The sequence below is a fragment of the Acomys minous genome, assembly GCF_964271855.1.
Source record: "Acomys minous genome assembly, chromosome: 4".
Taxonomy (NCBI): domain Eukaryota; kingdom Metazoa; phylum Chordata; class Mammalia; order Rodentia; family Muridae; genus Acomys; species Acomys minous.
The window spans coordinates 127,894,065-127,908,851 of NC_140486.1; the positions used below are offsets into that span (position 1 = coordinate 127,894,065).

The 14,787-nt window shown below is 46.4% G+C and overlaps 1 protein-coding gene across 7 annotated transcripts in view; it reads right to left on the minus strand.

The window, feature by feature from the left end:
- PTPRM (protein tyrosine phosphatase receptor type M) overlaps positions 1-14,787 on the minus strand; it is a 687,660-nt gene that overhangs the window by 52,962 nt on the left and 619,911 nt on the right. For all 7 annotated transcript variants that reach the window (XM_084778137.1, XM_084778138.1, XM_084778136.1 and 4 more), the window contains one exon: positions 7,068-7,165. In XM_084778137.1, coding sequence (XP_084634263.1) covers positions 7,068-7,165 — 98 coding nt within the window. The remainder of the gene's footprint in view (positions 1-7,067; positions 7,166-14,787) is intronic.

A 14,787-nucleotide genomic window follows, 5' to 3' on the forward strand; every position in this document is an offset into this window, starting at 1 on the left:
ACTCAGGGCCACAAAATGTTTTTTAAAAACAGGTTGTTCTCTATAAACTGTGGCAAAGGCCTCTTCTTCTTTTTTTTTCCTGAGACAGGGTTTCTCTGTGTATCCTTGGCTATCTTGGACTCACTTTGTAGACCAGCTTGGCTGCGAACTCACAGCAATCCACCTGCCTCTGCCTCCCGAGTGCTGGGATTAGAGGCATGTGCCACAAAACCCTCTTCTTGAAGACAGCACTTATATGTCTCGCTGAACACCCAGAAGTTTATCTGGTGTGTGACTAGAGCCTTCACCCTTACTGACTAGCATTCACTGACCAGTACTTACTGGTACATACTCTGAATACTACCAGAGAAGAAAAGCAACCATCAACCCAGCTGTGAATGCTTCAACCTACAACAGTGACCTGAGTGCATGATATGGTGGTGCAATACTGGCTCAGAGATTGTGGGAGTAACCAACCACAAATCTGATTGGCCTGCTCCATGAGATGGAACCCATGTCTGGCACCCCTTGGGTAGCCAAGAACCTGATATTGGATATGCCATGGGCCTAAAGGAAAACCACAAATACTACTGTTCAGGAACACAGCAATAAAATGACCCCTAAAGATAACTCTGCTATAGTCATAGACACAGAGCCCCACAACTGGACAGTGTGTAGAGTGAGAGACTTTGTAGCTCTCAGTCCTAAATGGGATGTCTCCATCAACCTCCCCCTTCGCTGAGGGCTCAGGGGACCATGAGAAGAGGGGTGGACAGGTTGTGAGAGTCAGAGGTGGTGGATGATCCCAAGAAAAGGTCTTCCAGGTACAACAGGGACGACGTACCGTGTGGACTCAGAGACTGCGCCTGCATACACAGGACCTGCGCAGGTCCAAGTCAGAAGCTGCGAGGGAGAAACAAACCCACGTTCCCACCCCTAGTCAAAAATAAGCCTGCAGTTGGTACCCACCTGCAGAGGAAAACTCAGTTTTCTCAAGTGGAACCTCACTGGACATATTAAGCACATTAAAGGGCAGGCCCCATGCCCAGCATTAGGAGGCCCACATACAATGAACTCAGTGATATTTCTGTAAACTTTTTGTCTCGTATTGCTTTGTTCCTATTTTTTTTTTGTCGTATTGGTCTTTTGCTTGCGTATTATGGTTCTCAATTTTGTGTTGTTGTGTGTGTATGTGTGTATGTGTTTCTTGTGTTTTTTCCTTTAGTTTGTTTGTGTTTTCTCTTCCGGCTTGGTTTCTAGAGAGACAGGAACAGAAAGAGCTGAGCGGGTGGGCGGGGCGAAGGGTCCAGCAAGGGCTGGAGGAGGAGAAGCGTTGTCAGGATATATGGTATGAAAAAGATTTTTTTTTCAATAAAAAACATTATGTTTCATTTACAAAAAAAAATCTATGAAAGGGAATAGTTGGAGTTTAAGACGGGGAAGGCAGGGGAGCATATAAAAACGATCCATCTCCTCTCTCACAGATCAGACCGATCGATGTGGAACAACTCAGGTTTCTGCAGTAGAAGGGTCTTGTCGGTTTGTACTAGCCAGGGTTGCCAGAGCTGTCCTCGTGAGTAAGCCAGCTACGGCGGCGCTCTAGGAAGCACAACCTTTTCTCTCTAGAATCTCCAATTGATCCCGGCTTTGGCGGCTACTGGTGAAAGCCAGATGTTCTTTTTCCCTATGTCACAGGGGCACTTGGGATTTTAATACACCCTCTTTATAGGTGCATTAGGAAGTTAATTCTGACAGCCCGTGTTTATATTAAACATTGTTACTTCCTCATTCTTTCAGGGAGAAAAACTATGGAAAGGATTTTTTGAGTCAGCCTCTTTGGGCAGATGAAATTCCTCACCCCGCTCTATAGGTAGTTTCTTTCCCCTCTTCAATTACGACAGAGGTTAACATCTGTGTCCCCTTCTTTCCTTGGGTCTCAAAAACATTTTGTCATCTGTTACCACAACTATTCAGTGACTCAACAATAATTTCCCTAAATGACTGTGAGACCTCGTTTGGATTTTTAATAAACAGTCATATTCTAATGAGGTCTTCATAAAACTGACTAAATATGTTTAGAAATCATTAGCTTAAATTACCGGTGCAAAAATCTCCTTTGGGAGCCCTGCAGATTTGGTTATGAGACTTCTGGCAGATGGATTAGCTCAACACCATGGCAGCATGTTTTTTTTTTTTTTTTTTTTTTTTTTGAATCTCTGCACAAACAGTGTAAATGGGGATGCCTGGGAAACAAGAGACAGGATAAAACACGAGCTGTCCCTCAGGTGGGTTCATTAAGCGGGGAAGGCAGTCACAACGTATTCCAGGGCCATTTAACTGCCAGGTGTGCAGCTGTTGGCAGGTGCCAGGGACACCGTGGGCTGAAAGGGGATGCACCACAGTGACACAGGAGTCTCAGATAATGACAAGTCCTGGCAGATGTACCGGGACCCCACTGGAGGAGAACGGAGCATCTCTGTCTTCCTACACCAGGTGCTGTGACAGGGAAGGCCTCCCAGTGGCTCCGGCTTAGGCAATTAAAGCCCCTGATGCTGTGTGCTTGAGGGCAAGAAAGAGCGGAAGCAGGACCCCAGATCTGACTTAACGAATCGGCAGCAAGTCTGTGTAAACAGACATGCATCCGTGTGGCTCATGGGTAATTCATGAAGGACGTCCCATGCGCAGCGCTCATGGTAAGTAGGTAGCCGGTGCCCTTAAAAATCATGTCATTTTGATTTCTTGGATGGTTTGTCATTGTTGTTCCTATGCATGGAAAACAGGGAGTCGCCTCTAAACAAATGTGCAGCATTAACAATAGGAAACAGCCTGGAACAAGGTCAGGGCCTCTCCCCAGATAGGATATGACCGCTTGTCAAAACTTCCAAGTCCATGGTGGACATTCAAGAATAGATGCCATTAATGTCACTACTAATCACAGAAAGCCCAACGAAGGGACGGGAGGCCTCTTCTGGACTCACCCACACCCTCCCCACCAACACGACGAGAGTTTAGGATTTGCGATGCAAAACTCAACCATTTTATTTCTGGTAAGCCTATGGATATAGATTTAAAAACAGGCCAGAAACATAATGCCCACACCTTCTTCAGCTACATCCTATTGCCTGCAGTTTCCACACTGATTTGTCAAAGCCATTGTCATAAAACCCAACAGTGACCACCTCCTACGTACAGGGTGGGTCCAGGGGCCTGACGGGAAGAAGGACTAGTGATGGCCACAGCAAGGCATTTTCAGTTGTCATATCTGCAGAGCCACACTACTTGAAATGATGCCCAACTTCCTGCAATGTGTACCAGAAGTCTTTTACACATTAAAACTAATTCTTTAAAAATGTTTATGGGTGTCTTGACTGTGTGTTTGTCCGTGCCTGGTGCCGGAGGGATACCAGAAGAGGGTGTCAGGTCCCCTGGGACTGCAGCTGTCTTATGAGTGGTTTTCCAACTCTGGTCCCTTGCAAGAGCAGCCAGTGCTCTCGACTGCTGAGCCACCTCCCCAGCCCTGTGGCTGCCTTTACTGCAGTGACCAACAGTACAGTCTTCTTCCCAGCAAAGGCCACACTTGTTTGCTTCCCGAAAGCAAAGGAATTTATCGTGTGTAAAGACCTTCCCTTCTTAAGGCTACTGAGTTCGGATAGAGCACACTTGAGAATTTCAACTAAGAAAAAAATACACATGCAGAATTATTCCTAAAAATCTAATAGAACTTGCTGTTGTACGTATCAATTTTTTTTCAAAATTACTTATTCCGGGAAACCCTTGACAGTCAGTTCTCATGTAAATATTTAAAATCTGAGGCAGCTAATTCCTTGTGGGGAGTGTAGCTACTGTAAAAGCCCGTGGAACCTGGCCCATCTCTGAAGGCCTTGCTATGGGCTGTGGGCATCCTGCAAGTGTTGCTGGCGTCAGTCCAAAAGCTTGAGCGTGCTGTTCCTTAGGAGGAACACAAGAAAATTCTCTGCTCAGCCATAGAGGACACTCAGCTGCTCATTGGCACTGCCGAGGAAGCCATTACTGAGGACAGAGGGGGCAAAGCTGCATCATCCCTTAAAGGAAAGTGGATCCTGCTGCTGTTTCCCACCCCTGTAATAGCCAAGAAAATCAGGGTCATTATATGTATCACTGTTGGTTCGAGGGGTGGAAATAGAACGTTGGAATTAATACCTAACATCTACTGTGTGTCCTCATAATGGACAGGGACTTCTCTCTCTGATGTGGAGAAATGCATGTGGTCTATACCAGAGCTCCCCAAAGCAGGTGGTCATGGGTTGGGTAGTTTCCAAGCTCAGATTCAAATGCTGAAACCTGACCACCCATTCCCCACAATGGCTGTATCTGGAAACGAAGGTCAAGGATAAATGAGGTTAAAAAGAGCAGTGCCCTGATCCAGTAAGATTAGTGTCCCTATAAGAAAAGGCCCAGGGCACTTACTCCGTCCACCATGCTACTTGAAGTCCTAGTGAGCAGGCAGCCACATGAGAGCCCTCCCCAGGTTCTGGATCTTACTGGCAGCCTCTAGAACTCCAGGAAAGGACATAGCTGTGGGTTATGCCTCCCAGCCCAAGGGATTCTGTTATGGCTGCCTGACCTGCTGGCTGCACACACACCATTGCATCCCACTTACTCATGGTAAGAGAGTCCCCGCTAGGGTGCCCAGGTGCCCAGCACCTGCTGGACCAGGCGCCAAGCCAGCTCACTTGAGCTCCCACCAGCTCCCGGAAGAGACAAAATTGAAAGAAAGAGATGCGTTTTATACTTTCAGTATAGAAAATACAGGTTTGAGAGATTTTGTGCTTTACATAACGGACCCATACACATTCCCCTCAACTTATTACTTTGGATATTGCTGTACAGAAACTTCATATGCTTAAATTTTCAAAAGTTTCTCCAATCGTTTCCTTAAAGTATTGGGATTTTGTTGTCTTTGAAACACTTAAAAAAGAAAACACACAGAATCTTAAATATTTTCCTGCGTTGTTTAACATATGTTTTAAAGCTATATTTGTGATATGTAGGTCTTCAGCTTTTACTTATTTGGGGTATTCCATGTGGAAGACAGTCATCCTTTTATTTTTGGTCCACATGGGCAAGGAAGTGTCGCAGCTGGCTTGACTGAAAAGCTCACTAATTATGTATCTTTCTACTTAGGCCTGCAGTCAACATCTGGGCTCTCTGTTTTGACGTATTGGTCCACTTATCTCTTCCTATCAATTTGTGACACCTATAATTTTCTCTTCTCCTATTATGGTCTTTGTCTGGGATGGATTTCAAAGTTGTCCTATTATCATAAAGTAAGATAAAAAGCAATATTTCCTTAGAATCATTTTATAAAACATAAAGGGTATTTGTGTTTTATAATTTATAAAATTCAATATTATAAAATTTGAATATTGAGTACTAATAAGCCCCTCCAGTCATGGCTGACTTTTGGAGATGTTTCAGTTTTTAAAAAATTGTTTTGTCAGAATTTCATTTTCTTTTGGAACTGATCTTAGAGAATACATTTTTCTATAAAATTACCAAATTTACTATTATTCAGTATGTTCTCTTATCATAAAGCCATTTATTTCTTTTTTCTAATAATGGTGATCCTTGGTTTTTCTTCCTTTTATTTCTAATCAGTTGCCAAACATTTGTCTATTTCATATAACTAGGTTTGTATTTGTTGATCTTTATTACAATAATTTAATAAATTTATTATCTACTTTTCTTAGTTTTCTTTGGCTTTTCACTCTTGTCCACTTTCTTAAAGGAGATATCTCACCCTTCTGTTTAATTAAGAACATCCAGGAACTTCTTCTTTTACTTGCATCCTGTGAGTTTAAACACTCCTCCCTCAATATCAACGGGGATTGCTCCTAGGATGCCCCAGGGATTCCTCGTGTAAACTGCTAATGTGTTTACATGGAACTGAGGCAACATCTTCCCATAGACACTAGTTACATCATCTCTAGCTGGATTGTGACACCCAACACGGTACAAGCCCTACGCCAACAGTTGTTTCACTATATTAAGAAACAATAACGAGAAAGGTTGTATGTGGTGAGTAGAGATGCCTTTTTTGGGAGGTGGATGGCATGAACCTTCTGTTGACTGACCCCATGGCCATGGAACCGGAGACATGCAGGGGCGACTCTCTGGAATACCCTGGTCTACTTTACTTTAGGTGTTATCTTGACCTGTGAGTTTAGCAGAGCTTCATTTTTCATGGGATCTTAAGTGAAGATGGAGCAATCCCCCTGTAATTTCCCAGGGCAGGTGGACTTTCCCCCTCCCCCCCCCATTCCCCACCTCCTCCCCGAGTTTGCCTTTTATCTGACCATCTACCCTTATAGGGTTGGCTTTTAAATGAACACTGAAGGCCCCAAGATGTTCTCTCTCAGCCTTCATGACCATCAAGCTATCGCTCACCAAGATGAACACAGGGGCCTCCTGCCTGCTTTTGGGCACACTGCAATGCCCAATCTTTTTAGTCTCCAGTCCTTGGTGTACTTCAGGTCTGTGGTAGTTTTATTTTCTTGAATATGAAATTGCATGTTTTAAACAAGTGCATTGGCACACTTTTATGATGAATATGAACTTTTAAATATAAGGATAACTTATCTAGAATTTCGAGATGTCTGTAGAAGGTCAGTTATCCAGTCTGCCATCTTTTCTAGAATTTTCCATATATCCCACTTGCTGAGATCCTCTTCTGAGACAACTGTCACGTCTGTCACCTTCCCTGCTTACGCCTCCCGATACCTTCTGAGAATCTTAAGAATCGCTCCTCCTGTAAGGTTCCTGCTCCAACAATTCAATTCTAGGACAAGTACCAGGCTGCCTTGCTGCGTATAAGCATCAACCTCCCTAATAAGGGATGCGGTCTTCAAGTGATGCCTGTTGCTGTTGCAACAGCGAAAGCCACTCAGGCTATGCTTACTGAAGTGGTATAAGGCAGTGTGGCAAGCCGCAGAAGCTGGTAGTTGTTATTTTTTGGGAGTACACATAATACTTGGAGAGCACGGCTCCTCCCTCCATCACTGAACCCAGCAAGGGACCCAAGTGCATTTGCAGAGGATGGGCCAGCTTACCCTTCCCACTTCCACAAGGTTGGTCACCATGATGATGCTCGCGGTGTTCTCGTGCCACACCATCCTCCAGAAGTCATAGATGGTCTCCTGCATGGGTCCTGCGGCAACAGAACAGAGGCATCGTTCATTTCCCATCGGATCAACGCTAGGGCTTCAAAGCAATCTCCTCCCCCCACCACACACACACACATACACACACACACACACACACACACACACACACACACACACACACACAGCCTCCACTCGTTGCTGGGTGCCTCTCTACCATAGTCACGTAGCACAGGACTCCCAAAACCTCACCTACAGCAGTAGCCAATGCTTCATTCATGCATGAATTGTTCTCACGTCTCCCAGTATTATCTGCATTTGAGTTCTCTTTACTCCTCTTAAGCTACTACCGTGAAAGAAAGTGATTTCTCCATCATTTAGTTATTTATCTCCATAATACTCAAGAGTGAAATTTAAAAAAAATGGCTAACATTACTCTTGCCGCTAACAATTGGCAGCTATCCCGGGGAAGTGGCGCAGAGCATGAACTGAGCGTCTGTAGGAAAGATGGCCTTTCTTGTTTCTAATATTTTCTCTTCTTTGGTGCCATCAGTCAAATTAATCCATTTACTCTTTCCACATGACTTTCTAAAGTGAGAGAAGTTAGGAGTTTGGAGCAGCCGCAGCGCTTCCCCCTGAACACGGAGCTCCTGGCAGAATGCAGCCAGGCACCTGCTCCGTCAGCCCTTGAGGTCTGTACATTCAGGACGCTTTCCTGTAGCTTGGGCTACATGGGAGGATATGTGTGACAAAATGCCAGCACTGATGTCACGGGTGCAGAAGGCTGAAATTCAAATGCTCTTTTAATTCAAACCTTTATTTCTTTTTTACATGCGTATAATATATGTTTATGATCCCCACCCTTCTGAGTTCTCCTTGGTCCCCAAGGGTTCCTCTCCCATCTTCATGACCTAATTATCTTCTTCATTTATTTTTTAAAAAACTCACTGAGTCACATAGTGCTGCCTGTCCACGCGTGAGACTGGCGCCACCCACTAGAGCCTAAAAACATACACAAACTCTACCTCATACTTATGCATACTCGAGGCTAGAAAACTGACAGTACACAGAAGATAAGAAAAAATTTAAGGAGATGAGAGAAATAAAAGCTCAAAGGCTTTTTTTGTGTGTGGAAATGTGTGGAAAGGCATATTTTCTATGGAGAATCACACAATGCTTGGGCACATGTAGAGCCGCCACCTTCTAGCAGAGTATTGAATTTGTAGGTGTTTGAATTTGAGGTGTGTGTGTGTGTGTGTGTGTGTGTGTGTGTGTGCACATGAGACACAGAGGCAGGGACAGACAGAGACACACAAACAGGGAGAGATTTGTGACACACTAGTTGGGTACTGTGAGCTTGTTGCTTTCTTTAGATGACTACACTAAGGCCTTCCAAGGCAATTTTGAGGTCCTTCGGAATTAAAATATTTTATAAACAACAAAGCAACAGAGGGAAAATAAGGTGCCTTTGCTATTGTCAATGTCCAGCCGCACGCCAACAGCCTCCCTCAGTCACCTGTACTTGTCATTGTCAATGTCCACCTCCACACACATGTCTAGGTGCAGCGACAGCAGCACGCCAACGGCCCTCAGTCATCCTGCTCCTCTGGGCCAACTGGCCACTGTCCAGCTTCATCTCCTTGCCCCTGTCACACGTGCTATCACCTCACCCCCGTCTCTCCTGCAAAGGCAGCCGCCATAGGTGCCCCATGTCTCTGTGACTAACCCCTTCAGGGATGGGGACACACAGGCTACCTCCTGGGAAGCTACACAAGCCCTCTCTGCCATTCTCCTGCCACAGAGGCTGGAGGTTTTGATGACTTTAACAGCAGGCTACCGAAGGGACAGGGACCATCAGCTTCCATCAATCACCACGCCCCTCGCTCTCTTTGTGTACTTAACAGCTTGTTACTTAGTCAGTAGGGGAATTCTGCATTGAGTCTATGTCTGTGCAAACAGTCTTCCCAGTGTGAAGAAAGGCCTGGAGTGGGAAGGTGGCCTCCTAAGGCGCACAGGCCTGGGCCATATACTGAAATGCGGGGGAAAAGGTTCTGATGACCATGACCACAGTGGATGAGCCAAGGGTTCCTCCGCTCTCCTATCTATGTCCCCAGGAGGCTTCCTGGGCATATTTGTGACCATGTGCCTTTCTTGTTTAGCTCTCCTCAGCAATGGACACTCGGTTTATTTAATTGAAGTCGCCTATGGAAGGAACTTGATATCTGGGCTTGGTGTGCTCTCTTACAGGACACTTGTCACACAGCAACCCCCCCCCCTCCCCCTGCCACCAGACAAGTGAGTGAATGCGTGAGGCTGCGTGTGCACCAGGAACACTAGTGGTCAGTCCTGATTTTGATTCCCCTTCTCAACTTTCACTTCTGCTAGCCTCGGTAGAAGCTTGAGGACCCATTGTCTTTACCTCTTCTAGTTCTGGAAAGGAGGTCACCATTTTGGGGGCTCATTCCAGACCCAGTGCGGTTATCAGTCAGTTCCCAGGTGCCGCTCTGGGGCATTGACGTTGAACTGTTGTGTAGGCCTCCTGACTTCCAAGCAAATCTTGGTTCCAAGTTTCCCCAACTTAGCTCAGCCCATTACCCTAGTGGTCAAAGTAAATTCCTACTTGCCAGTCATTTTCCACTGGGTGAGGCTGAGTCTACTGATGGGTCTAACCCTGTGGACAGGCTCTATGAACCAAGAAAGATGTCAAAAAAACAGGAACCAGTAAAAGGGCACTTGGGGTTTGAATGTCGATATGCCTAACTGGCATGGTCTTTAAAATAAGCTGATGAAACATATTTTCTTATCCCTTTTCACATAGAAGAAGAGCTTTTAGTGTAAGACTTGCAATCTTGTTTTTCCCCCTTTCAACCTGACAACCTGATTCAAATTATTAACCAACATCTGGATAAGTGATTTCCCAGAGCTACGTGCCAACAACAACAACAACAACCATAAAACAAAAACAAACAAACACCAGTCACCAATAGCTACTACATGTGACTTTAGCAGCCCCTGGTGGGCAGGCACTGAGTGACCGCTGGCCATCATGAGCCACACAGCAAGGTGACAACTGTGTGCTGGGTATACAAGGTTCCCACGGCTCTGAGACTTGATGCAGGTCCTGCTGCTCTACCCTATAGCTCAGTGGCCGTGGGGAATTTCTCCAAGGGCACAGGAAGTTGCATATCTCTGATCCACAGGGAAAGAAAGGGCTCTCCCAAGCCTCTCTCAGAGTCTGAACAGGTGGGACTGGCAGCTCTGCATGGGACTTGCATTGCTGTGGCAGACAGAATATTTACAGATGTTCACACAACAGGACAGAAGGTGCGGCTCAGCAGCCATCCCTCCGTGGGCACTATGTCATTTGAAAGGTAAGGGCTAGACATTTCAACAGCAGCAGACCAGTAATGCATTCCATCTCCTTCACAGTGGTTGGCACACACTGAGAAGAAGAAACTGCGCAGAGGGGCCGCTCGCCACCACGCAGGCTTACAAAGAATGAGGACACAGGAAGAAAGATGAAATGCAATCAAAAGCCCAAGCGAGACACACCCGAGGATGGGCTCTTTTGTGTCAGATGAGTTCTCTAGTTCACGGGAGGTGAGGATATTACACATTGCCTTTTCAAACCCTGGTAGGCAACCTAAGCCATGTTCTTTCCACATCTGAGTTTCTATGCAGCGTGTTTTTCTGTTAACTGAAGTCAAGGTCCTCTGAACACTCACAGTGGCTTATTTGAGCTTTTAAAAAGGAAGGTATAAACACCAACACTGCTCCAGTGAACACAGAATAAAACTTAACATCTTCCGAGGGAGTCTTACTTTTCAGGCACTGTTTGAAGTACTTTAAGTGTACTAGCTCATTACATTTAAATCTTCCCACCCTATGAAATCAGTCCTGTTGTCCCTGTCCTTGCTGTCGGCTCACAAGCAGCTCTGAGAAGCGTGCCGGACCATGCAGCTAGTGAGCCGTGAAGCTGAGGGACATTGTCTTCCCTTCCCTCTCTTACGTCTTCCTTCCCAAGACAGGTGAGGGTTAGAACAGCTGGCTTCCATCTCACTAACCCCCCTGGTCCAGCCAGTCAAGTACTAGACTCGAGAGGCTGGAGGGTAGCATGGAGGGCCCAGGGCCTCCAAGAGAAGACATAGTAAGCTCCAAGTAGGCAGGTGTGTACCCAACAGTCAGTCACAAGAGGAAGACAGCGGAAAAACCTGTGTTGCCCACACAGAAAAGCCCTTTGAAAAGCGGTTTTACATCAGGTCAGTTTTCTTCTTTACCTTGTTTGTTGGCCTCCTACTGAGATGGAATAACATCACCTTCATGAGCATCAGCAGGCTCAGGGTAGGGAGGGCTGGGGTGGGGTCGGAGAGGAGTGGGCCGGGTCTGGGGAGGGGTCGGGGGTAGGGGAGGTTCTCTGCCAGCCCTTAGCTCTTCAGAGTCGCCCTGGGTTTTCCCAGAGTAAAGACTTCCTGTCTCCCCCCTTCAGTGTCACCTACTTCCCTCTTGTGGAAACAGCCTGTACACCTAAAATATAGCGGCTTATTCCCCTCCCCATTCCCCCCTCCCCCGCCCTCTGTATGCCCTCCGGTCTCCCCACCCCGTCCACCATGAAAACCAACAAACCCAATCCTGCTAGTCTCCAGCTTGTTAGTTCCTAATGGACACAGATCACAATTCCAAACCCATTCTCCCCGCCAGGCCTCCTGAGGGGGGGCGGGGACCATTCCTTGTACGGCACTTGGAGCCCGCCTTTCATACCTATTTCACCTTATTAGGCCAGAAGTCAATTCTTCCCTGGGCCACTGCTCAGAGCCCTTCACTGACACAACCACCAACGGTCCCTCACGGGGACAGTGTGGTTTCTTTATAGTTTTCCTCTGTGAACTGTCTATGAAGTGGCCCCCGCAGCACCAGCCCAGCCTCAGCCCGGCTTTGGAAGATAAGATAGTATGTCTGGGGTTCCAGGGAGGCAAGGATGAACAGTACAAGTGCCTCCCCCACTTTCCAGAGGCCAGTCATTGTCTAAGGTAGACAGGATTCCAGGCACATGCCCCCTCACAGCAAGCCCATGTTCCGGAACAATCTCCGACTGTGATAGATGCACAGAGCCCCGAAGACAGACCTTCCAAAGGCAGCAGGAATGGCTTCTCCAGTATTTTCCCCGGGTGCTTAATGTCCGTGTGCACCCTGCAGGAAGCCACCTCTCCGAGAAGCCTGCATGCATAATTGTCGTGCTTGCACTAAACAAGACCTCTGCTCATCTCAGTGTGGCTGTGGGCATTGCCCAGGAGTAAAAACTGCAGGAGTGAAAAAAGATGCCGCTGGACTATTGACCCTAGGACTACAGGGGGGCCTGCCTTCTCAGAGACCTTGCTGCGAGGGTCAAACTTAGCGTTTTGGTTCACGATGGGAGGCCTGAGTTCAGCACTAGTGAGGTGAGGTGGCAGAGGCTGCAAGGGTTAGCTTTTAAACGGAAGCAGAATGTTTTACAATCCACCTCGTTTTCTCGTGTTAAATCCAGGGGTAGGGTTTCATGTGTTTTCTGTCAGATTTAGAGATTTGGTTAGTTTCAGTCTGTGTAAGATGGTTAAGATAGACTCAATACATATCAAAAGTACTCAGTTTAGTTACATGCGTTCTCATCTTACGTGGGGAGACATATAATATGGCCTGCCTACAATTGATAAACTCACATACGTGAGACAAGGTTAGTAACCGGGGAACTGGCTCGGTGTGTAAAAGTGCTTGCCGCCCGGGAGGAGCCTGGCAGCCTGAGTTCAGGCCTCAGAACCATGCAAAAGGCCGGATGTTGTGATGCGCATCTGTAACCCCAGCACTCCTAGAAGAGATAGGGACATGGAGACAGCAGAACGGGCCAGAAGCTTGCTGGAGAGGCAGCTAGCCTAGAGAAGGAAGCAGGAGATGACAGCAAGAGAGACCTGCCTGAACAATCAGAGAACAGACTTCCAAAACGTGTCTTCCAGCCTCCGCAGGCCATCTCTCTTTCTCTCTCTCTCAAACAAATAATTAAAAAATAGAAAGTATTATCTAGAACAATAGAGAGGGGTGGAGCTTGAAACACACTGTGAGGCACTAAGACCCTCTGAATGGGTGGACACACCTACGTAGGGACAGTCCAGTATCAGGGCCTTGTATGTGCACAACTATTGAAATGCTGGGCTGGGCCGCTGATGGAGTGGATCAGGGGTCACAGAGGTGCTGCAAGGACAAAGGGAAAGGGAGGGACCCTGAGAGGACGTACCTATGGGTAATCCAGGGTATGTGGCTGACACTGGCCCACGCTAGGCTTCGGTGGGTCCTCCAGCCGCAGGCTCATTCCACCAGAACAGAAAACATGTAAAGTGTGTCACGCATGTGCAGAGAGGCAAGCCTGGCGTTTATGCGTTAATTATAAAGCTCCTGCTGCATGCACAGAAGCGGCCCTAGAGTTTTGATCCATCACTGGTACTGTTGCAATAAACTAAAATAGGTATTATATAGTCAGGTACTCAACCGTCAGAGAATTAGACGTCCCTTCGGTGGCTTCGGAGTAAGTTTTTATTACAAAACTTTATGTGATTTTCCAGCACGATACTGCCATAACACTTAGACTCATAACTTCATATTTAGTAGCTTTTCAGTTTTGCAGAAGCCAAATGTGAAAGGTAAAATGCAGACTGGTGTGACGGTGGTGACACGGAACATGGCTGGCTTCCGCATTAATAACCCTTAACATCACTTATTTGATAGGTGTGTTTGCTCACCCCTGAGGCTACTTATGGCAGAATATAGAATTTTATGAATAATCTTTGGTTCTGGCTTCGGAAAAGAAAAAGAAGAACTGAGAGGCTAGTTACGTGAGGTATGATTTGCTCATGTTCCAAATGTGGAGGTTTTTGTGAGAAAATGACTGTTTCAGAGAAACAAGAGAAATCCACTATCAAGCGAGAGAGGCAAATGTGCAGTTATCCTATGATTGGGGAAACTGGGGTGTGTTTCATTTAACCAGAGTCTGAAAATGGCCATGGCTTTAGGACAAACTACTGATTTCTAAGCACAGCCTAAGCAAACCTCCTTCATGTTTAAAATTACGGGGCTAGGTCTGTTCACCAGTGCCTGGGATTTTCACTGGTGAGTGGAAGAGAGGGCAACTTGGCACCAAAGTGTTAATAAAAGATGCCTTTTTAGAAGTAGTGTCAGGAGTTGTGACTTAGTCAGTGCTCACACTTTATAAATTCCCATGGTCGTCACATAATGGCTGAGCCCTGCTTTCCTGGTGGAAGGCAGGAGGTGTTCCTACCACACGGCTCACTCTGACTAGCAGGGGCAAGGCTGTACCTTCTTCTACAGGGACTCGCTCTGTTACTCCCGTACCTGAATCTTGGCCCATGTTTCCTTCCTCTCTACCACCCAACATTTCCCTCAACAGCACACTGGCCACACACTGAAGTGTCCATTTCACCCACATCCCTCCTTTCAGGCTGAGATGTGAAAGGAAAGGATTCACGCTTTTTCTTACTTGTTCCAAGGGTTACTTGTTTCTGGGTGTAACATGAACACATGAAACTGGTTCAATAGTGACAGGCTAAGTTGGCTTTAACTAGGAATAAGCTATAAGTTTATAAGCCACACACACGTACATGCATACATACACACATACATACATACA